The 24,495-nt window shown below is 37.9% G+C and overlaps 1 protein-coding gene across 3 annotated transcripts; it reads right to left on the bottom strand.

Annotated features, from left to right (window-relative positions):
• Positions 1-942: 942 nt before the first annotated feature.
• Positions 943-24,366, bottom strand: SLC35A3 (solute carrier family 35 member A3). 3 transcript variants are annotated; one of them, XM_009088507.4, is made up of 8 exons: positions 24,285-24,366; positions 13,858-14,062; positions 12,868-13,022; positions 12,647-12,769; positions 11,358-11,529; positions 8,371-8,489; positions 7,736-7,869; positions 943-5,667 (listed from the first exon to the last, which is right to left on the bottom strand). In XM_009088507.4, the coding sequence occupies exons 2-8, from the start codon at positions 14,042-14,044 to the stop codon at positions 5,577-5,579; spliced, it is 981 nt and encodes a 326-aa protein (XP_009086755.1). In that variant the 5' UTR covers positions 14,045-14,062; positions 24,285-24,366; the 3' UTR covers positions 943-5,576. The 3 variants fall into 3 exon arrangements, with proteins under 3 accessions (XP_009086755.1, XP_030082335.1, XP_018767680.1); XM_030226475.2 differs by having other exon boundaries at positions 24,321-24,356; XM_018912135.3 differs by lacking the exon at positions 24,285-24,366 and adding an exon at positions 20,336-20,770.
• Between the last annotated feature and the right edge of the window lie 129 nt (positions 24,367-24,495).

Genomic DNA, 24,495 nt, shown 5'->3' with positions numbered 1-24,495 from the left:
CCACAGCCTCCGCCGCTCGCCAGCCCCAGCCTGAAAACGCCTCGGGCTAACGCAGGTTCTCCTCCGGTCCCCCCAGGCATCACCCGTCCCTCCCGAATCGAAACACCGGGCCCCGCTTCCTCCATCCTGGGGCTGCTGAGGCGCCCGGGAAAACGGAGCAAAGGAAGGCAGTTAGTACGGCATATACCTGACATTTCTAGAGCCAGAGTTCAAAAACAGATATAATCCACCCTAGTGATCCAGCTTGGAGACAGATATTCTTCTTTCTTACTATCAAGCTTTTTGAAGGTGTTAGAGGCACACCCCACACTATAACTTGGTATTGATACTCAGGTGCTTCCTACCACCCCGGTTCAGGGCACATCTGGGGTTTCAGACCAGAAGAGCATCACAAGAACACTGTAAGAAGTCATGACACAATAGTAAAAAAGAAGCACGTCTCAGTCAAAATTAAATTGCTGGAAACATTCAGTAAGATATATGTTAAAAGATACCATTAAAAAGACATCCGATAGTCTTCTAGAATTTATAGAAAATTATACTAAAATCATGTTGTGAAATAATAAGCATTAGCTAAAATGTTGTTTTATTTCTGCAAAAATATGCATAAGGCAAGACTCTCTTTTTAACAAAACTCTCAGAGTTTTTAATCATATTCTTAATAAAGCCAATGCTTAATTTCAACCAGTTTGTTACTACCGTGGCATTATCTACTCATATAGAAGAAAAAAAAACCACAGTATTTTACCTCAACATGGATTAAAAGAAGGACCATGTTAGGTCATGTAAGATGCATTCCAGTGTTCAGCACTGTTAGACCAAAAAAAAAAATCTTTTCCAAACTGCCTGGAAACACCATATATTAGAACTGTGTTCAGTGTAATCACACACAAATATCAACATATAAAAAACTAAGACTACTTTAAAATTTTTGCTACAATGTTTGAATAATATATTTGGGCTCATATATTGACAATAAGGACAAAGTTTAAAAAAATCTAAAAAAATCATACTGATGGCAGCAAATACAAACATATGCTTAGCATATAAGCAATTCTTACTGAGCTATAAATCACTAATTAAATGAATATGGCTAATTACAGTCAGAATGATGACAGGAGATTGCAGACAAGTTAATGTGCCACGTCTGCTCTTGGATGCAAATGTGCAGCAGACATTCAAGAACAAGAACAAGCACTGAATGGCAAGTCAGGACACTATTTTTTGTTCTAGAGAGTTGTAAGTTCAGCTGAGAAATACTTATAAAAAGCTAAGAATTCAACTGAACAGAACTTTGGACAGTAACTGAAGCAGAAGATATGATCTAATCAATTCCACATATTTTGTTGCATCTTGCCCCAAATTTTTCTTTAGTAAAATGTTTTAAGTCTAGATACCTAAAAACATACAATGAGCTTACCTGGAAAGAGCAAGACTCTCTTCCTGTGGAAAATAATCAGCATTAAAAATGAAAAGAACAAATAAACAAAGGCAAGGAAACACTATTTGGACTTTCTCACAGTAATGCACCATCTTAGGGCATGACACATTACACATATATGGTATAATACCATGTTATACATAACTGTTATCTTTCTAATACACACAAACCCCCTGTTTTTTAGTAACTCATTCTCACAAACATAGATTTCAGATATGAAAGGAATGAATAATCCTCCTCAACACAATTTCCAGAAAGAAACACTGTCAGCAGGAGAAAAACAAGCAACAAATTCAAATTTGGAAAATGACAATTGCTTAAATACAACAGAACATGCAGGGCTGATCAGGAAATACATTCAAATATGAAAGTTACTGACAACAAAAACCAGAAGAAATGCAATATTTCATTTATCAATTAAAAAAAAAGAGAACAAAATCTATTACAGTATTTTGAATTACAGCCACAAAAATAAGTTAGAAACACACACAAAAGAATTATGTACTACTAAGTGTCTGTGAGAGGCCTGTTTGCACATGAAATAAGGAAAATGAGATTGTTTTGTCTTTTTGAGGAAAAATAAAACAATAGTTACTAAAACATTAGTAGTAAAAAAACAAAGGTTTTACACTATAGTTTAATCTAGAACATTAATCTACCCTTTACTGAAACAAATAAAAAGGGAGGTTTTCTTAAGTTTGTCCAAAACAATGAAGTTGAATAAAACTATACAATTACCTGAATTCTTTGAGAAAATACATTTTTGGGCACTTGTGGATTGCTGAGAAATCAAATGTTGAAAGATAAGTTTATCTTACTTTATTAGACTCAAAGATTTTATGCCACTGAACTGATCTATTTTGCTTTGAAAATAGTCCTAAGTTTATCGTTATTTGACCATTTACCACATATCCCAGAGATTCTGAAATAAAACTACCAAATATCCAGGTATTTAATAAATACTAATACACCCAATGTGTAAGTCTAGAAAGAAAAATCACATGATTCAAGTTATTGAAAATAAATACCTAGCTATACCTTCTATAACTTTATAAATATTTAAACAAAATTCTGCTAAGTATAGGTTAGCCTCTTAAATATACAACTAAACTAATAAAACCATTGTCTAAAAGTCAGTAAAGACAAGTTCAGAAAGACAAGTTTATTTGGGAAGTTAGACTCCTACAGCATTTGCTTTTAGTGCAAACTCAAAGCACATTATCCACTACCTCCCAAAACTCTGTGCTAGCTATTCCTCTTTGGTTAGTTAATGAGTTATAGACTTCAAACTACTTAAAAAAAAAAAAATCCAAATACAAAAGTATCTCAGTGAGAAAATGTGCACATGCTCCCCAATGCAAAGGTTACAGAAACCAATAAGCCTCCTCAAATCCTTTCTGTTCCCACAAAACATGTGCTGCCTTCCCTTGTCTCAGAGAGAAGAGCCTTTCCTCTCTGTGAGGAAACACAGATAAAAATGCAAATTCATCTTTCCTTTCCAGCAACAAGTCTGAGACAAGATCTATCCTTCTGCTGGAAAACAGAATTGGGCTGTCAAGCAAAAGCATGGAAGTCATTGATTTACAGTCAGGAGTTTCTGTTCCTTTACAGAAAGGAGCTACTGTTCCTTACTACAGCAGGCAGTTTTCCAAAGCTGCATGGCATCCTATTCCAAAGCAAAGATCAGACATACACCTGGTCTTTCCTTTAAACATCCTGGCAAATATTGACAGGTGCACCTGAAATATTAAAACCAGGCTACATGTCACAGAGTTCCAGCCACGTGGTAATTTTTTGGTTTTTTTGGTCTCTTCCTGTATAACCAGCTTTAAAGTGTTCTCAATCTGCTTTTAATGTTTTTTGGAGACTTTTCTTAAGAAAGTAACTGATTATATCACTTGAACATTCCCACTACTGTGATTCATGAAATCAAAAGTATTACTGTGTAGGGCCAAACTCCAGTTGAGAGACTACTACCACCATTTCCCACCTCATTTCAGAGCCGTGCAGGTCCCGTGCTGTACCTGGCACCGCTGTCAGCCGCTGCTCTACGCACACATCTTACCTCAGGCTGCACTGCAGGGGAAATGGCTCAATGTGACTTTTCAGATTGTGCCACATTGAATGTTACATGTAAAAGATTTAATATTAACATAGAATGCCCATTTAGATACTTTTGACCACCAAGTAGCAAAGCTACTGCAGTTACAACACGCTGGGACAGATTCACAGTTCACAAAGCTTAACAAGCCGTAGGCAGAGCTCTGATATTTCTTTAATGTCTTGCTCTGATAAGACAAACAAAGAAAATATTGATAAAACATGTAATTGCCAACAGAAGAAAGAAACTATTTTTACTTGACTGACATAAGTGGAATTCTTCCTTTCCCATTTACAATACTTCACTAAGAAATCTCAGAGCACTCCTACAGAATCTCCTTGTCAATCATATGAGGTACCTTGGTAAACATTTTAAAACACCTTTCTATTACACATTTTCTTTAGTACAAGACAGATGTGATAAAGAGCATGGAGGGGGTGGTGGCAGGGAACAAAGGAATAAAGACATTTTTACCTCTTGCCATTCTTCTGGTAAGGGACTCCTAATATGCTTTTATATAAATGCACCATCACAGGTGTCACACAAGTCACCCAACATTAACATCCATTGTGAACCTGAAAACAATGATTTTTAATACAGTTTCTTTTGTTTATTAGTTCCAGATTTTTTTAGTGTTTCTGACTATATGCAAATACTTCAAGTGAAGTGTTCATAACAGTCCAATTGATCTAATTGCAGCAAGATTTCTTTGCGATTTTTTTTTGTTTGTTTTAAACAGAATAACAGCATGCTTTTATATTTACCTATTGCACAATTAATTGCTTTTTAATTACATTTCCTATTAAAGTAATTCCACTACTAGAACAAATAGGTCCAGAGAAGCCATTTTGGTCTGTTGGCTCAAGGACTCTCAGAACAAAATAATAATAATTTAAAAAACCCCACCAAAATTCTAATTAAGCCATTACATAGAAATATACAGAAAAAGCCTTGAAGAGTTCATGAGTAAACAACACTTGTTTAAAAAACACTTCTGTAATAAAGTACAGTACAGTATACAGACGCCATACCATAATATCTCCAAATGGAGCTGTTACAGACAATGATAATGCCTTGAAAATGCTTATTAGAAGCTCTTGGTTTTTTGAAATCATGGTTTAAAAAAATCTTTAGAGGCTATTTAAAGCACAAAAACTACATTTAAGGTTCCACCAAAAAGTTGATTTCTAATCAGTAAAAAAAAAAATAGAATGAACAACACATCTGAGCAAGCAGCCATCACAAGCTTTCTGCTGCTGCCAGGTTAGCGCAGTAACCTCCAGCCCGTGTTCCCAGAGTTATTCCATCTGCTCCAACACTACAGGCTGATGAAGGCTGGAGTATTCCTCCCTTTGTACTTCAGTGAGAATGTTAACATTCTTACAACAGTTTTATAGAAGCAACAGAATTATAATATTATCATTTAATAACAGATTTCTGTTATTAAAGCAGCCTTCAAAAAATATAAAAATATTTTGATATTGTGAAAGTGTCTTTCAATCATACTTCAATTTTCAGTTTTAATAAGGAGTATCTAATTAGAACCATCACTTTAGAACTATGACTTTCTGCTCATTTCACGTAAATAGACAAACAGTTAAAAACATATTTACTAAGATTAAATAGAATTGAATAGCAAAAAACATACAATCTGACAATGTTGTCATGTGCTCTTTCAAAGAGTGCATAGGACATATTTCTGCAGCAGTCAATACAGTAATTATTTTGATGCAATCTCAGTCAAAGCTGTAAACATTCCTAATTGTAGTTTCTTGGAAACTTTTGGTTCCTTTCAAGTTTTTATTAGCAAGTTGCACTGGGCATTCCCCTGACACTTCCCCCCCCCATCGGTTGCAGACAGCATGACCCACCACCTGTAGCCCCTGTGGCTGTTCAGAACTACTCTTCAGCATTTCTTCAATATATGCAGGGCAGTCATCCTTCCCTTGCAGTGCACAGTGACACTTCCCACATGCCAGTGCTAGCAAGGCCCCCAGTGCATGAACTCGAGAAGCAGGTTGATGAGGAAGTCTGCTATGCCTTAATGGGATTTCCTGCAGGTTTGGGATCATAACCATATAGAAAAGTAGCTGCTATTACAAGGATGGCTCCGAGGAAAAAGACACTGAATAGAATAGGAATGAGAAAAAAAGTTTGTTTTAGTTGATGCAAATTTATTTATGTAATACAATCAAAAGAAAGGACATTTTTCCATGAGGAAAACAGAAAGATAAATTATATTTGTCCAATTGATAAAAAGCAAAATAATTTGTATGTATCTATTTCAGAGGAATGCAGAAAGCTGTTGAGGTAAGAAACTTGTAACTACAAATTAATGCATCATTATACTAACATATTCTGAAAATTAAAATTACACTTCCATGAAATTTCCAAAAGCAATCAGGTCAATCCTTTTTTTCTTAAACTTTTACCTAAAGATGTGAGATGTGTGCAAAATGGAATCAGGAGCTGAAGAAAAGCAGCTTCTGTGGTTACCCACCCATTCTTATACTACATACATCATGTTGTTGGAGCTGTGTTTGCTTTGAAGTCCAAAGCTTATGTCAAAACAAATTACTGCTGTCCAAGAACAAGTTTGCAAGTCAGTATAATCTATTTTTTGTCAGATACAGAAAGATCTGTCTCAGACAAGACAATAAGGGCATCTTTTCTATTGTGACATTTTGGTCTTTCAAGCTGTTTTGATAGTTAAAGTCTGATACAAAATAACCAAAGCCAGCAGACAATCAGTACACATTTTAGAAAAGAATCTCCTCACAGACATGAAAACATCAACAATTTCATCTTCTGAACCAAATGCTAAAAAAACTGTGGCACATGATATGATAATCCTTCAGAGAATACATTTAGCCTATTTTGGGACATGGCCCCTTGCAACACATGAAAGCACTTAAGTACTTTACATCTATTACTCCTATCAAAACTGTTTGTTGATGTGACAGAAACAATTACACAGTTTTAGTCCAAATGCATTGTTAGCATAAGCAAGGTACTAAAGATTAAGTTTGATTAACTCAAGTTAGTGAAGTTCTATTAAATGGGATCACTTCAAGTTCTACATACTGCTACGTGGGTGTATTTAATTTTCATCATGTTTGCAGAAGCTGTTAAGTTACTTATTAATTTTCCATTTGAGCACACAGAAATTCTTAAAACACTTTCTACATTTGTTTTAATGGGACAAATATAATCTACTTATAATTGAAGTTCAATGTCTTCCACTTTTAAGAATAAACAGCTATTCCAGTTCCTTTTCTGAATGCTTAAACCCTGATCATGCAGAATCACAGAATAGGTAGGGATAGAAGGGACCACAGTATTGCAAATATATCTTTTTAGATAAAAAGATGTCTGTACCAGATACAAAATTCGTAAATATTATTCAAAATATTTTTGTTATGACTACATGTAACATATGCAAGGAGTGTTGGTCAGTCATAAGTAAAATCCTAGTCCATCACCTGGAAGTAGGATTATTAATTCTACACTCCATACAGGAACATGCACTACCAAGACAAGTGGTGTTCTCAACCTACCCATGTACAAAACCCGTGGCACACAGAGCCACCACAGTCTGATCCCCAAAGCATCAGGACACTGTACGGAGCCTAGAAGAACGGAGCTAGCACTTCTTTTTCTTTCTCAGCTGTTCTCACTACTAAATGTGGCATTGCCTTTATTAACAGCTCTGCCTTTGGGCTTCTGAATGCCCCTTGGGCAACTCAGCACTGCGGCATCACTCCCATGGGCGCGTGATTGCAGTCACCTGTGTTAGTGCCTGTGGTGCGGGCGTTGAAAGGCAGCACAGAGGCGATGTCCCTGTGCCGCCCCGCAGTGCGGGACACGGAGCAGCGGCAGCCCCTGGTCCCGGGCCCCGCAGCGCCAGGGTGCGGTGCCCGCGCGGGGCCGCAGGGGGCGCGCCCGGCCCGGACAGCGGCAGCAGCCGCAGGGAGCGCGGCCGCCGCGGGATCCCGAGCCAGCGGCTCCTCAACCGCCTGAGAAACTCACTGTTAGCTACGGGATGAGGCTAACTTTGATGTGCAAGCTGGACCTAGACGTTCGCAAAGTGCGGCTTGGATGGGATTTGATTTTTATTTATTTTCGCAGTTATATCTGGTAAGCAGAAAGTTTTCAACTATTTTTTTTTAGTATACGTGGAAAATAATTCTTACCTTGTAGGGACAAAATCTTGCAGCCAGAAATAGGAGATTAATGTTGACAGTATAATGGAGAGAGAAGTTGCAAATCCCTTTAAAATGTTGTCCGCATATTTTATAACAGCAGCAATCACCAGCCCTCCAAGTGCCTGGAAAAATAGCGAGGTTTGGATTCAAAACTGATAATTTGACTGAGAGCATCTGTTTTGACACCATGCACCTACTTAAAGAAAAGCTTTTGTCTATGCTGAGGAGCAATACATTTATGTTATATTAGGAATACATACTGTTGAAAATTAATATTGGAGGAGTAGTTCTTTCCCCATTATAGAAATTGTTGATCACATTAGCACAATTAAATGAGTGGAAATGCTCATACTGTACATTCTTAGCCACATGAGGAAGGGCATAGAGATAATTTTAAACATCATAAAATAAATAATGCTTACATGCTTTTAATTTGCATAATACTTAATCACATACTTCCTATATATTTTCCAGATTTTAATTTAGAGTATGATAACAATCATAGATCAGACTTTCAACTATAGAATTCTCAGCACCTTCAATTACACCCATTAGTTTCCCCAGTTATTTATAGAAGAGTAAATCTCAGTGCCTTCACAGAAACATGCAACACAAGGTCTCACCTGTAGAACAACCACCACCCAAGTAAGTTTATTGTATCCTTGAAAAAATCCATTCTTTGACAGTTGTTCTCCATCATAAATGTAAACACCCATCAGTCCAAATATGCTACCAAAAAATCCTGAAAGTACAAGATTGGTTTAAAAGCTTCAGGTGGAAAACATGCAAATGGGTTCATTGTCCTTAAAGGCTGCTCATGCATTTCTGATTTTAAATTTGGACTGTCACTTGCAATACCATCAAATGCAAATGCAATCAGTTTGCTGGTCTCTTTTAAAAGCTATTCTCCACACCTGAAACAAGTTTTGATTGTTTCCATTAAGATATCCTTATATACTTATCTTCCATTGCTTTCTACTGGGATGGAGTGATTTTTGTTTATGGCATATAGCAAAATTCAATTAAAGGCAATTTCAGTTTTCCTGAAACTAGTCATGACTGAAGGCTGAAGTCACCCTATAACCTGGAGAGAAAAACAGGGAAAACACTCAGTGGAAGAGAAGGTCTCTGGCACAGCAGGAGCAGCAATAAGCAGTTTGCCAATTTGGACAAGGATCTTTGAAATGGGATTCTCCTGAGCCAGTGTCAAACACAATGAATTTTTACTAGTAGAGACTTAATGTCAAAAGCTGAATCTTAAGTGAGACTGTGGAGTTTTTAATTTGGTGAGTCCATTGTTCTTCTATCAAATGAGAAGCTTTTCCTAATTTCTCAAGCATGTAAGCAGCTATTCTGTGACTGATGTCTGCTCTAGTCCTGAGCAGGAAAGGAGCAACACTTTTTTCTACTCCTTCTCTGTGAAAAGGTGATTTTCATCCCATTTCTCAGCATATGAAAAAACCAGAATTGTTTTGAACAAAATAACACCTTCTGTTTGACAAGAAATAATTCTTTTTGTAGGCAGAATGAAAAATGTAGTTATCATTCAGATTAAACCATTTACTTGTATTTTCCAGTTGATCTGCTAAGTTAAAGAAATACAATAACCAATTCATACATCCTTATTATGGTATTGGTGTGCATTAAAAACTGCTTTTTAAAACAATTCGAATTTATTTTTCCATTATTTTCTACAGTTTTAATAATTCTCTATGGATATGAAAACAAAAACCTAGTTGGACATACAGGTTTTTTGTTTGTGTTTTAAGAAAAGCTCTATTTCAGAGCTCTTGCTTATGAATGCCTTGCTCCTGAATAATACAGTGTCTGAAGTGGCCCACTACCTTGCACTTGCAGAAAGAAGCCACCAATGCATTTTTGAAAATGTGATTTCACATTGTACATATTTTGTGAAAGCTGTACTGTAAAAGCTGTGTTTATTTTTATATGTATTTAATATGTATTGTTTAACTGCATTTATGTATTTAAATAGTTTCTAAAACCTTAATGAAATATGACAACATTATTTTTGTACTGAGAACAACCTCAATAATAAACATTCTACTGAACTTCCTATTGAGGCATATTAAGCTCACTACAAAAGTAAATACAAAACTCAGGTCATCTGATTCTCACTATAATCAGCCATTTATGTCTTCATATATCACTGTCCTAGTCATTCATAACCTTGAAGAGTCAGCATTCAGACACAGTCTGTTGTGATCTCCTTGTTTCACAAAGAACTATTGGAACATTCAATATACAGCCAGGCCAACTATCAAACTAAGTGTACATACCTCTGTGAGCTGTGGAAAACAATGTACAGTGTTTTACAAGAGATTATTGATTTTTCAACAATTATGAATTCTTCCTGGAAATTATTTCAGATATCCATTGCCCATGAAAGCACTTTCAGCATTGAAACTAGAGTAACAATAATAATCAGCTTTCCTTAGCAATGAATTATCTATTGCAGTTCCACCCAAAACACCAATCTTAAATCCTGGACCAACCCCCAGCTAGCAACCCTTCTCTGCCCCCAAAATTCCCTAATATAACATTTCCTGATGTATTCCCTACTCTGTTCAGGAAACTTAGTTTGAAAAGACACTGTTTCCATAAATACAAGCAGATAGTAAGGAGAGGTTTTGATTCCTTCCACTATACTCAGGTTTCAAAACACTTATGGTCACATAAAAATGTTTTAATGTATTAAAAATTAACTTCTGCTTTTTTAACTGAAACCATTTATAATTAAAATACTGTAGTAGAAAAATAAAGGAAAAAAAAGATGGCTTATTGAACAACTAACTAATTACAAGAGAAGCCACACCATCTCCTGTTCTTATAGTACTGCCCTACATTCTACCACACTCACCACACAGCTCTGATCCACTAAATCATCTCATGACTTAACTTTACACTATGGATTTCATCCCTAGTCCATCCAAGGTGCTGGGAAGGTCAAATTCTGCTCAGTGCACTCATTCAAATATGCCATGAATAGTTTTTGCCTACAGGTGAAGACTAGAGCAGTTAATATATGTTAACATAGGTGATGTTAATATAAAGTGATGCACACTGATAGGTGCACTGTACGTACAGCTGTACAAATAGTTAAGATGAACTCTCCTCAGTGATTATGTACACAAAAGAAACTGACCTTTGGTATTGAAATAACAGTAAATAATTACCTCCACTTTGTTCACAAACAAAGCAGATTTTATAGCTTGCACTTTTAATACAAAAAGCTGCCTACCCAGGCACAAGAGAAAAAAAAAAACGTTGATTTTAAAACATCTCAAAATACTGACTTGGAAATGAATTTTGTTTCAGTATTTCTTTATTCTCTACAATAGAGTAAGAAAACCTTCAATTAACAGCTTCTGCACAAATGTACAGTTACTCTATTAACAAAGTAAATCAAGAACTAGACTGAAATCAGAAAGTAATTGCTATAAGTCCCTCTAGCAGACTTTGACTTTTGGTTTTAAAATAATATATATGCAGTATACTAAAATGTTGGTGGTATTTTTTATTTATACATTTATTTTGTACAATTGTCTTAATGCTTCAGAAAGCAATATCTCTAACAGATGATTAAACTTACCTAGCTGAATGTTTCTGATCCACACAGACTGCTTAGTTTCCTTTAAAATTTTCTCAAAATAAACTCCAGCAAATCCACTAGAAAAGCACGCTATGAGAACTGCAATCAGGCCTACAAACTGTGATCCTGCTGAGTGCTCCTTAGCAGGTGTTGCTTGAGAGTCTGAAGGCCACTGGATGTAAAAACAATTACACAAAATTCATGGAAATCAAGTCACGAGCATCTACAAAATGCAAATTTTTTTTCCACCAACAGTAACAGCTACTAAATACAAACAATCACATACTGGAAAAGTTGTGTATTTTGCACCATAAATACTTTTAAAGGACTGCAAAGCTACAAGGCTACAATTATTTTCCTATGTCTTTGTAAGGAGTAAAATTGTGCCTGAACTGGGAGAATACTCGTGAATTTAAACAGCTGCAGGATTTATATTTTATAAGCAAGAACTGCTTTTGAATCCCAGTGTGACTTATCATGGTCATTCTCTGCCACCAACTGGTGTCACCCAACAGTTGTTTACCTTACAAATATAAGCACAGTTAGAAAACTACTTACACCAGCTGTCTTTAAGGTAGGATGAATTGTCTCTTTCACGTCCCCCTCTTTGATGATTGTGCAGAACAGTTAAATCTTGCAATGTGTCTAAGGCTGACTGAATAAAATGCAATGCCATGGACAAAAACTTTCTGAGGTGTCTGTTAAATGCTGTCAGAGTATTTTGTTCTCATTTTTAATTATTGAATTTAATCACCATATCTTTTACCAAATCCTTAAATTTTAAAATAAAGATTTCCAGGTTTACTAAAATCTGCTAAAAATTCTTAAAATAGTCTCTTGTCCTATGATCCTGCCCTCTGATAACTCTGATACCTGCACTATTGAGAACTGAGGCCAATTTAGGTTTTTGAAATTAGCCCAAAGTAAATTTGCCATGCTGAATCCATATGACAAAGTGAACACAGCCTGTACTGGCAGAGAAGATCTCTGAATTCCTAATGCCTGAAGAAATGTGCTAATAAAATTGCTATCATTATTACTTGCACGTTGCTCCAGAGGCCCTGTCAAATTCTATAGTAGAGCACTGTGTTGCAAAAGAGGTGTTATCTTCTGCCTTTGAACCATTTCTGGTGTCCTCCAGACCTGGCCAGTTGTGATTCGTAGCTCCTGACTATACTCTGGTGCTCGTGTGCAGCTGGTAGAATCAGAAAGCTGGATAATCAGTAGTAGAAATCCATGTTTCTTGAATAAACACATTAAAACCCCACAGATCACCTGCTAATATTTACCTGCACAAATGCCACTCCTGTCATCAATATTACTAGTGACAGCCACTGGTATACACCCAGTTTCTTGCTCAACATGGACACAGAAAACAATGCTGTGGTGAGAATTTTCAGTTGATATGTAACCTAGAAGAACCAGGAACAGTTATTACTACTATACCACAATTCATGGGTTGTTTTTTTTTTTTTTTTGAAACTTACAGAGAATTCCAAATATGCAATACCTGGTATGTGGCTGCATCTAGGTTTGACAATGCTACATATAGCAAGTTGTTCTGAAGAGTGTAAATTCCTGAAGGAATAGCAAGTTTAAGGGTTTCCATGGGTTTGTTAAGGATTTCATCACGTAGCACTCTGTTCAGAGTCCGTAAATTGCATTCTACCCAAAGAAACAGTAAAAGAAATCGACATTCACTAAAAGGAAAGGAGTGGAAAAAAGAGAAACAGCAATGTTCTGTTCTTAAACTGTTGCCCCTTTTTATAGCTATCACTACACCAAGACCTGGAAATACTATCTATGTTTGTTTAACTTTCACAGGCCTTGGATATTTCCTTTTGGAAATATGGCTGCGTCTTCCTGCAGCCTGGAATATCAGAATGAAAACAATTATTCAAAATACTTTAGGTTAAACTTATTGGAACTGTATCAATAATTTAAGATAGTATATCATAGAGTACCACCTAAAAAGTGCAAATTTAGAATCCTACGGAGTCATCAATATTTATGAATAGACAATAACATTTTTTAACATTTTTAAGCTGTTAAAAATCAGAAACCAGATAAATTCAGTTTTAAATATGCAAAATAAGAACTAGAGTAAATGTGAATATAGTTTTCTTTTTTTTTTTTTAGCTTTACACTATGATTCTTCCCTTCTGCATCTGCTGTTTATCACTGGTTTCTAAATTATCATTCATCCTTTGGACACACTTAAATCTTTTCATTTTTTCCTACTTCTACATACAGATTTCTTAAAATGCCTGAGCAAACACAAACTTTGAGACGTTAGCATAAAATTCATTTCTGCCCTCCACAGTATCCATTTTCTTAAGCAAATATGCAGTATGATTATTGTCTTTCCAAGAATATTTCTTACACAAGGAGAAGGGAAATGCTTTGTTGTATGCCTGTACTCACATGGCTGCCTTGCAGTTGCCACTACAATACAGCATATTGATTAGGAAAATTACTTGGTGCAAAATTTGACACATACTACTGTCTTTGTAGACTAATAGAACACAGGCCAAAATCTTCAGAAGTTCAGCAATAACTACTGCAGTAGAGGATAAGTAACGAGGTCCTTCTTCTTTCAGTGTCCGAGAATAGCGCATAGTCAACACTAAACTTGTGGTCTGAAACACCAGGATGCCCAAGGAAAGGTACTTTAAATTGGCAGACATTTCTTGACCTTTTCCTTTCTGAAACAGAAAAAAAGAAATAAACCCAAAGGTAATATTGCAGATATTGGGAATCACTGTTTTCTTTATGTAGGTAAAGGCTCAGAAGGTATTCTGAAGGTGAAGGTGTTTTCTGCTGGGGTACAGCAGAATGCCCAGCACTCCTGCTGCAGGGAGCTGTTCCCAAACTGAAGAGATCTTCCCACTCTTCCACCTCTCCCAAGGCTGTCAGATTGCAGTCTCTGCCTTACCAGGTGGCACCATGCCAGTAAAAGAAGGGTGAGGGTTAGGCTGCTTTAAATGAGAATGAGAGGTATGCCTGGCAATGAAGGGAAAGGAGAGTTGTGGGAAAGCAGAGCTGGAGAGGAAGATATAGGATAAGGAAGCTTTAGGGGAGGCAGCACTAAACCTGTCCTGCTGATTATCCTGCCCTGTTTTATTGTTCACAGGGGTCCCAGGATGAGGGAAGAGACGAGAAAGTTGACTCCATGTATCAGAAGGCTTGATTTATTATTATATGATAGATAATATATTAAAACTATACTAAAAGAATAGAGGAAAGGATTTCACTACAAGGCTAAGTTAAGAATAGAAAAGGAATGAATAACAAAGGTCTTCTCCCAGACGGAGACCGGCCGGACAGGTGAACTGTAATTGGCTCTTAATTGGAAACAGCCCGACGAGGCCAATCACAGATTCCCCTGTTGCATTCCACAGCAGCAGATAAGAATTGTTTACAGTTTATTCCTGAGGCCTCTCAGTTTCTCAGGAGGGGAAAAATCCTAAGGAAAGGATTTTTCATAAAACATGTCGGTGACACTGCCCGGAAAAAAAAATCATTGAATATAGATGACTAGGTGATTGCAACTGTCTTCTCAGGCTGCACTGACTACCACAAACTTCATATTAGTACAGTTGTACCATCCTCATCTGTACCAGGAACTTTCACCACACTGGTGCAGTTTCCTTTGCAATTTGTTACCAGTTTAAAGGATTAACTTATTGCAGAAGACTAACAGAGACAGTAATTTTCATTTTGCAAGCAAAATATACGACAAGGAGATTTAAAAAAAGCTTGCTGCTACTCAGACTATCACATAATTTTTGCTATGCTTCATATAAAGAACTTTCATAGAAACTAATGCTTTCTATAAAAGATTATCTTCTACTCCCTTCATTGCCCACTTACTCAAAAACAGAACCATTTTTTACGTCTAAGTTAAATCAAATCAATATCAATAACTAGAAGTTTACAACTATGTTTACAAGCAAAAGAGGAGTAACAAGCCAAGACAATACATGTGGTTCTCAATTTCAGAAGTCAAGACACAGCCCACTTATTGGATGCATATGGCAGAGCTGTCCTTGTGTTTTACACCTGCAGGCACACAACTTCTGACTCATTAACCATGCAGCTTTGTCCACACTGCTCAAGGATGTGCTGGTACCTCTAAGTATTTGTGGCTAGAACTGAAGCAGTTTCTTGCTAAATGCATTTCTCTAGCTCAAGATGCATTTCACTGCTGGTTTTGTAGACATTCGGAGAGCTACACTCTTCAAATATTTCTGATCTGTCCTTATCTTGTATCTAAGCATTTATAGATTTTCTCCAGTCAAATATTCAAAGTCAAATTATTACCTGTACGACACTGACACTTAAAAGACATTGCAGTAACCTTCAAACAGGAGTGAATTATCAACAGCCACAAAGATAAGAAGTACACACTTGTATTCTACAGAATAAATTAATCTCAAAAATCATGCCTTTGTAAAAATATTTGTAAAAGCATACTAGCAAACAAGGAAGAAAAAGATGCCAGGATGCCAAAATCAAGGAAGAAACACACAAGGTTTCATTAAGGAATCTTAATAGGAGATACTTTTGTATGAACTACAATCTCATTTAACTTCTGAAGAAACAAATGCTAAAGATGCAAGTGCATGGGAGCAACATGAATCCAACAGAAATATAAACCATGAAGGAGAAGAAAGCTGCCAACAATACTCAAGATTTGCTGTTTTCCACTGGTTCTAGTGAAATAATCCATTGCATGAGGGTGTTAACTGTGGAATTGTGCATCCTAAACAACAAAACTGAGACAATCTGTTAGTTGAAGAACAACAACTTTGATGAATAAATTTGCTACAGCTGAGAACAAGTAGGAGAAAAAGAACAGTTCTTGCAAAGGGATGAAGAAGTGACACGTACATTCAGAGATCATGCTTTCTGGAGAAGTACCAGCAAGACAAAGACAGAGAGGAAAAAAGGTAAAGAAAAAAAAACCTACTGAGAGAAGACACAGAACTGAATGTCACTACAAGGCTTGCCTATGATACTACAGAAAACTGACATTTATGTGAGCCAACTTGAACAAATAATTTCTTTCACTGTTCCCATCTACCTCATTTTTAGTATCCAGACCTGAAAAACTGGAAATAAAGAGCAACATATTGTTAAGACAAAACCCACTGAATTTCACGAAAGCACACCTACAGATAAATAAGTCGTTAGAATTTGAAGTTGTAGGTTTTTAAGATTCCGTATGTTTTTTGCTTGTTTGTTTGTTTTTAGTTTTCAAAATACTTCTGAACAAAATAGAGATAATGGGAATACACATATCCCTCTTGATTCTGACCCAAATCTCTGCATTCTGTCAGCCTGTGAAATGACAAAGGGTATTACAAATGTTAAAAATCATCAGATATCAATTCTGTAACCTTCAAAAGAGGCAATAATATTAAAAATAATGTTCACATTATTTTTTTGTAAAATACAACCATCTATTTACGAAGCAGCTTAAAATGTAATTTTAAAAGTAAATCACTAGAATGATAGTGAGCAAGTACCAAAGTAATCAGCATGAAAATAAACCAACAAGCACAACACTTTGATAAGCCCATAAGCAAAGCCATAAAGAATCCATACCACATCATTATCATTAACTTCTGTCTTCTCTTCCTCAGAAGTCATGGTAGAAAAAGGGAAGTTTCCCCAAACAATATATCTCAAAAAGGCACCACCAGCAGGAAATATTTCCTGCTAATGCAAGGAAGTCATTAATGCATTTCAGAACTCCAAAAGTGCACATAGAATGGGACCTATGTGTCCAGCATGATAGCTGAAATAAGGGTATTTTTTATAAGTTGTCCTGTCAGTGGTCAACAAGACAGGCTTGTAGACAGCAAGTGCATGAAGTTTCATGCTGTACTTACAAGCTGGTTCACCAAGCAGGAACTAGAGCTCTAAAACGTACACATACCAATAATACAACCACTCTCTCCTAAGCACACAGAACACCTCATCACCTCTCCTGGTCCCTTCTCTTCTAAAAGACCTGCTTATCAGCTCACAGACCTCTTCTGCAAACCGGGAACAATCCACAAAAGGAGCAAAATATTGAACTTTAAAGGGCTGGGCTGTCTTCAACTGCAGTCTCACAGCACCTTTACATTTAAGGATTTACAGGACTATCAGAGATCTAAGAGCTTGTAGCCATGAGTTCCTGTTACCCTCACAGCAACAGCCTGTGCAGTCACAGAACAAATGAACTGCTGCCTTCAGTAACAGCCCACACCTGGACTGTCTTAAACCAACAATGAGAGCAAAGTTCCCACTGCATTTCCTGTACAGAGTTGCAAGTCGGATTTCTTACTGGGCTTACTCGGTAATCTACAGGATTCATCTGTTTGAAATCTCAGATTTAGGTTTGCTGATTCAAAGACTGGAAGTTGAATGGTGACATGATCTCTGTCTTTTGAACTGTGCCTTACACTGGGGTGTGCTACGGACCTGCAGTTCCCTGACTATAATACTAAATAACTCATCTCAGGGACTGGGCTCGTTACTTTCTCTTCTGTTAGTCTACATTAAAAAAAACCAGTTCCTTCTGTGTCATTTCTGTGGTGTGCCAGGGACACACCCTGCAGCCACAAGGAAGGCAGCCCTATACAGGAAACCACTTAATACACATTTATAGCCACGTAACATTTGGATTCAGTACACACATAAGCATAAAATTTGGATTCTATGTGAAGAGCTGTTCTCCTTGAAAGTAAAAAGGAGAAGGACCCTGGAAAGGTTTTCAGAACACAAACCAAAGCAAAGCATATGCAGGAAGTAACACTTTCAGCTCAAAGTACCATACTGTCCAAAGCCTGAAGAATAACTCTTCAAAAGAAGCAGATTTTTTAAAGTGGAAAATCACCTATTTCCAGCTCATAATATTAATTCAAATATTAATACATTTCTGACTTGCAGATTTTCATCTCCCTTTGTAATACTTCCAACAGAGGCTAAAACTTAATATTTTACATTTTACTTTTTTTCATCTCTACACTTCCCTCCTCAAATACTGGTAAATACTAATATTTACAGATGAAATTAGGCCACAATCAATTTGACTTAATGAACAGCACACCAAAACTCCTTGATGCTAATCAGCATTTATTACAGAGCAAAGAGATTATGGGACTTTTCTTAACCTTAAGATTTTGTCTTTTAATGATCTAATGGTATAAACTTCTGAAGTTTTCAGCTATAGAAGTATCTACTGTTGCAAAATCCTATGCAAAATTAAGGATTAGTTTATGAACTGATTTTTAACTTTGTAGAAGTACTCAAAATCTTTGTAGAAGGACTCAAAATCAGAATTACAGGGAGTATCAGAGAAACTTATAGGAAAAACTCCAAGCACCGGACATTATCTGAAGAAGGAGGTGAAAGACAAGAAAAAAATTAACAGTAAATTCCAGCAAGTCTCAAAACAAAAAAGTAAGTTAAATTCACCAAAAGATTTCACAAAAATAACCTCTACTGGCAACTATTTATTTACTCCTCCATACTCTGTCACAAGTAAAGTTTAATTTAAAAAAAGAAAAATAAACTAACTAGTATAATGCTCCAAATCTTCACAGTGATGTCATTAGATGAATTAAATTCCTTCCAGCCCAGCTGTGAAATGTTTTCACTGCTGACAGTTTTTAAGAGTAGAAAAGCCAAGTTACAGAAGTTATTTTTCTTAGGTCTTATTCCATTTAATGACTAATCAGTTTAACATAGCTCAACCAAGAAAAGGCATTTCTGTATCAGTTAAAATGCAAAGCCAACACAGAACTAGACAACCAGCCCCTCAAAACTGCCAAAGTTTAAATTTTCTGTGCTACTACACCAAATTCTCCATATGGGATCTGCTGGAACATAAACACTGATTGAGTCTGCCTCTGTGTCATTCCAGTGGTACATGCATGGACACACTTGCTGAGCATTTGCTTTGAAGTCAGGATAAGAGATTTAAGGAACAGGATGGCGTTCTCATATTTCTCCAGTGAAATATGAACCTAGTGCTGTGACCACACCTATACAAATACAATAAGCTGTCAACAAAAGAAAAGCTCCACTCCAGCTGGAAAGTGGAGTAAGAAATAACTCAAAGAACCTGAAAACCCTATCTTCATAAAATTTTTTTCTATGCTTTACTTACTTTCTACACACATTGCCCACTTCCCTGTGCTGGATAACAGACAAGTAATGCCATTTTCTGCAACACAACTACATTCCTCAGAGAAAGTTATATTCCATAAATATTCTCTTTTTTTTCTGAGTGAATATAGTTTTGTATTTATCAGAAGTAGTATACAATACAACATATACCTAAAGTATAGAAATAAATGGAAGGAACCTCATGAAGTTCAGAAAGGCCAAGTGCAAGGGCCTGGGTATGGGCTGGGCTAATTCAGGAACAGGCTGCCCAGAGAACTGGAGAAACTCCATTATTGTAAGTGTTTACGGTCAGGTCGGATGGGCTTTGAGCAACCTGGTCTAAGGAAGGTGTCCCTGCTCATGGCAGGGAGTCAGAAACAGATGATCTTTAAGGTCCCTTCCAACCCAAACCATTCTGTGATTTTATGACAAATATCCTGCATGGTACAGAGGGTGCATAGACCTCTCCAAATCTAGTCAAGTGCTGCTGAACTGCCTTCTGAAGTAGATTTTACATACACACAAATAATTTAACTGCCATATTTGGACTGCTAAAATTTTACAATACATTTCTTTCTCCCCTCACCACCAGAAGATGAAATGTCATGTCACCGTAATTGTAGTAATGCATGTCCTAAATATTTTGTATTTCTTGCTTTAAAATGTCACTACTATGTTTTCCATTTTCCTCATACTGTGAACAGGTTTCTTATTTGTTCCCTCCCACAAGCTATCTACAATTGTCAGCTGTTCCTCCCCAAATACCTGGCACTTTGCAACTAAATCACTGCAAATATCATAATTTTAAAACTTACCTTGCTCTTTCTTTTCTTTTCCAGTTTGTTACTCATTTTTCTTGCTGGAGACATTATAAAGTGGACTAAGTACACTATGAAAAAAACCCCAAACTGTGCTTCTCTTGGAGCTTATACAATTCTTCAGAAGTGTGGTTAAAAGCAAATCTTCTAGCAAAGTCGGTTCCTTACTCTTTGAGCAGAAACTCAAAGATTTTTTTTTAATATAGATTTTTTTTTTCATAGAAAGATTCCTTCAGGCAGTATTTCCAATTTCTCAATTTACATTAAAAAAAAAAATCTTAACTAGTGAAAAGAACTAAAAACATAACTCCATTCAAATGCTATTTTAAAGGCAAGGTGATCAAGCAGAACACAGCAGATCACTGCAGGACCTTGATCCTGCAACGTCATCTTGCTCCCTAGGCACAACGGTATCTCGTGAGCTGATTTTGGCTGGGGTAGAGTTCATTTTCTTCACAGTAGCTGGCAGGGAGATGTGCTTGAGATTTGTGCTGAAAAGTGCTGATAACACAGGGGCATTTTCACTATTGTTGAGCAGGAATTATACTTTTCTGCCTCCCACCCCACCAGTGAGGAGGCTGGGAACACACAAGAAGTTGGGTGGAGCACAGCCAGGAAAGCTGACCTCAAGAGACCACAGGGATATGTCCCAGACTACAAGGAGTCATGCTCAGTACATAAAGCTGGGAGAAGAAAGGAGGGGTAAGGTTCAGAACATGTGTTTGTTTTCCCATGTCTCTGTTCCACATGCTGGAGCCTTGCTTTCCTGGAGATGGCTGAACACTTGCCGTCCCATGGAATGTGATAAAAGAATTCTTTGGTTTGCTTTCCTTGCATGTGCAGCTTTTTGCTTTACCTATTAAACTGTCTATGTCTCAACTCACAGGTTTTTTCACTTTTACCTTTCAGATTGTCTGCCCCATTGCACCAGGGGGAGTGAGCAAGTGCCAATGTGGTGCCTAGGTGCCAGCTGGGGTCAAACCACAACCCTTGGCCATTTTAAAACCATACAGATGGTTTTCCAAACTGGCAAGTGCACTGAGGTTCAGAGCAGTTACACATTAAATGGTAACTGTTAAAGATCAACCAACTTTGCTCCAAAACCTTGGCTTCTGCCAAAGATAGTGGAGGCTGTATCAGTAATTCACTGGCCATTTATATTACTCAACCAGGAAATTCCATCACTGCCAAGTTTAACAAAGGGAATTCAATTCCATATTAACTATTAACTAAAGTCTCATTTCAGAGAATGCTATAAATTCCTTGGGACTCAGGCAATGTTTTCTTACGTGACAGAAAACTGAGCAGAAAGGGAACGTGGGTGAGTTGTTTTATGAGCTCCCAAAGGTTTTCCGTTTGTTTCTTTCTTTTGTGCGGGAAAAAAATAGCATTCCAATCTATGTATCAGGCAGGAAGAGTAAAGCATTGTGAATCTTAAAATGTGGGATCTGTGGCTAAGTGCTATTTAAGCCCACCACCCTTATCCTTTACACCAAACCTAAGAATCCAGAGATCATACTTTTTTGACTGATGAAAATTTGGTTTGATGAATATTATACAAATCACATATTGAGTATAAATATTCTGCATTCTGGAAATTCAGGCCCTCATTGAACTAAATGTTAAGACCAGCATTTTTTTTTTTGTAAGATGAAGGCTTTAACTCTGCCCAGCAGTGCAATAGTTTTATATTGACATAACAATCATTAAGCCAAACTCTGCCTGCCAGCACAGAAATTTGACACAAGCTGCCTGAACTGCATCTCGTTTTCACACAGTACATACACTGTGCTCATTATATAGATCACTGTACAGATAGATTCCAGCAGCCTCATTCACACTCTGCAAGCAAGGAGCCATTCAGTTCTCAGTTTTAGTTCAAATGCCCACCCCTCCTCAAGCACACAGGAGTGCAATGCCATGAACCAAAGGACTGCTGGAATGAAGTTCCTGCAGATGTATCAAGCCAGTGAAGGAGCTTGATTTAAGGTGCTGAAAGACTGAACATTGAATTCAGCTGGGGTTCAGTTGCAGCTTACACTTATGCTATTTATGAATTACAAATCAAGTCTGGGTGCTCCAGGCAACACAGTCTGTCAAACACCTCAGTCAAGGTGACCTACTTGGAGTAGAATAACACAAACTAGATCCTCCAGGGAAAATCAATCTGTAGGCACTGCAGCATGCTAGTAATTACAAATAAAATGAGACAACTGAAATGCACCGAAGAGATAGAAATATAAGACAAGGTTCAGAAATCCAGGGGCAAAATCCTGAACTCCTAACTCAGAACCATCTGACATTATCATGCCGGATCCTGAGAAGTAGAGATGTTAAGAATCTCTCCTCCCGTCTAGAGACATCCTCCATTTATGTGATCCAGCTGTGCAGCCTCCTGAGCTCCAACGAAGGCACGTAGCCAGCACAAGCAGCTTGAATACAGTGGGGACTGAAGTAACCGGTGAAGAATAAGCCCAGGCAGAGAGAAATTCCAGAACAGTATGGGAGGAATGACTGTGTCTAGCAAGCCTGTCCCAAAGATAAGTATGTGTTGTGCTCCCTTAACACTGCCCAATCCGGAACTGGCTTAAGGGGACACGTGACTTGAATTCCACAGGTAATTGGCACAGATGATCTCTGCCTTTTTCTCATTGTTGCAAACAACAGCATTACCTGAATAAGAAATTAGGCTGCGTAGGTAGCCTGTAGGATTGTTGGAGGCAGAGTTACTCCTAACAATACATTGCTCTAAAGAAAGCAAATTTATACTTACTAGAACCAGTCTTTCCCCAAACCAGTATTTTTGCTACACATACTACTTCTACCAACCAGAAGATCATGCATCTCAAGCCAACAGATTCTTGTCGCCCAGAACTGTGATTTTCAACCACAATGCCTAACAATGTACAAGGGAATAACGAACTACAGTTTCCAAAGGGAGAAATTATTGTCAATCACTTTCTACGCAACTCTCACCTCCCTCAAGCTCACCCTGTAGCTCAACACGGTGAGTGCACTGGTAAGTCAAGTGCAGTGCCTATGGAGAGAGGGAACCCCACAGATTTCAAGAAAAGCAGTCCATCACCTAATATTAATTCCAAGACCCACTTTGTCGTTCTGCACACATGGTCTTTAAAAAGCAAAGGTTGTCTTAGATCCCAATCATGAAAAATAAAACTTCCCACCGTGGCGCTCACTGAGTTTTGGAAAGGTTTGTTGCATACATTCTTTATGTCCCAAATAACACACCCCTCTTTTGCTCAAAGCTATGTTAGTCTTCTTCACCCAATCATTACCTTAAAATATTTTATCTGGAATCCAAGTCTTCCTCCCTCTGGTTTAAAACATAGTTTATAGGATTTAATAAAACGAAACAACTTTGGGTACCTTCTGATATTTATCTTTTATCTTTCAGTTTATTCCATAATATCCATTATTACATTTGTTATCCCTCTATCCTCGGAGTTTCTGCTTAATCCATAAGTGCTGTACCACTAGAGCACTTCTCATCTCAAAAACTTGGTATAAAATTATGATAACCATGCAAATACTTGTAAAATGTGAATTTCCGTGAACTTTACATGCAGCACTACATCATGCATAGTGAGCATCTCCTGAGCAGAGCACGAGCAAGGGAGTCACAACCTCAGCAGCACTGACACAGCTCTGGGCAGATCCGTGCCCCTTCCCAACTTCACACACGGCCGCTCCCCCACAGCAACTTCAACTTCATCCTCTCCTCCCTCTTGCCCAAACCGTTCCATTTCCAGACATTTCTCTCGGCGTCTCTCCAATCCCACCCTTTCCCTCCCCAGCTTGCTCCGACAGCCCTGCTTCCCGCCCCCTCCACTAACCCCAAACGTCTCCCCCCTCCCCCAGGCTCTCCCCTCACGCACAGCCCCGCACCGCTCCGCGCAGGGCGGCCCCGGCCGGGCTCCGCTCCCACCTGCGCGCCCGCCCGGCGGCCCCGCTCGCCGCTCACCGCCGGCCCAGCTCGGCTCGCTTCGGCTCCCGGTGCTTCCGGGAGCCGCGGTCCCGTCCCGCAAAGGCTCCGGCTGCAGCCGAGCCCCGCCCGCTCCGTTCCCAGGGCCGCGGCTGCAGCGAGAGCCGGCAGCGGTCGGGCGGGCTCGGGTCGGGGCCCGGCCGTCTGAGGGGCA

Source organism: Serinus canaria, chromosome 8, assembly GCF_022539315.1.
Source record: "Serinus canaria isolate serCan28SL12 chromosome 8, serCan2020, whole genome shotgun sequence".
NCBI classification, from domain to species: Eukaryota; Metazoa; Chordata; class Aves; order Passeriformes; family Fringillidae; genus Serinus; species Serinus canaria.
Note: the sequence above shows the minus strand (reverse complement) of the source record. Positions and strands in the feature narration are given on the sequence as shown.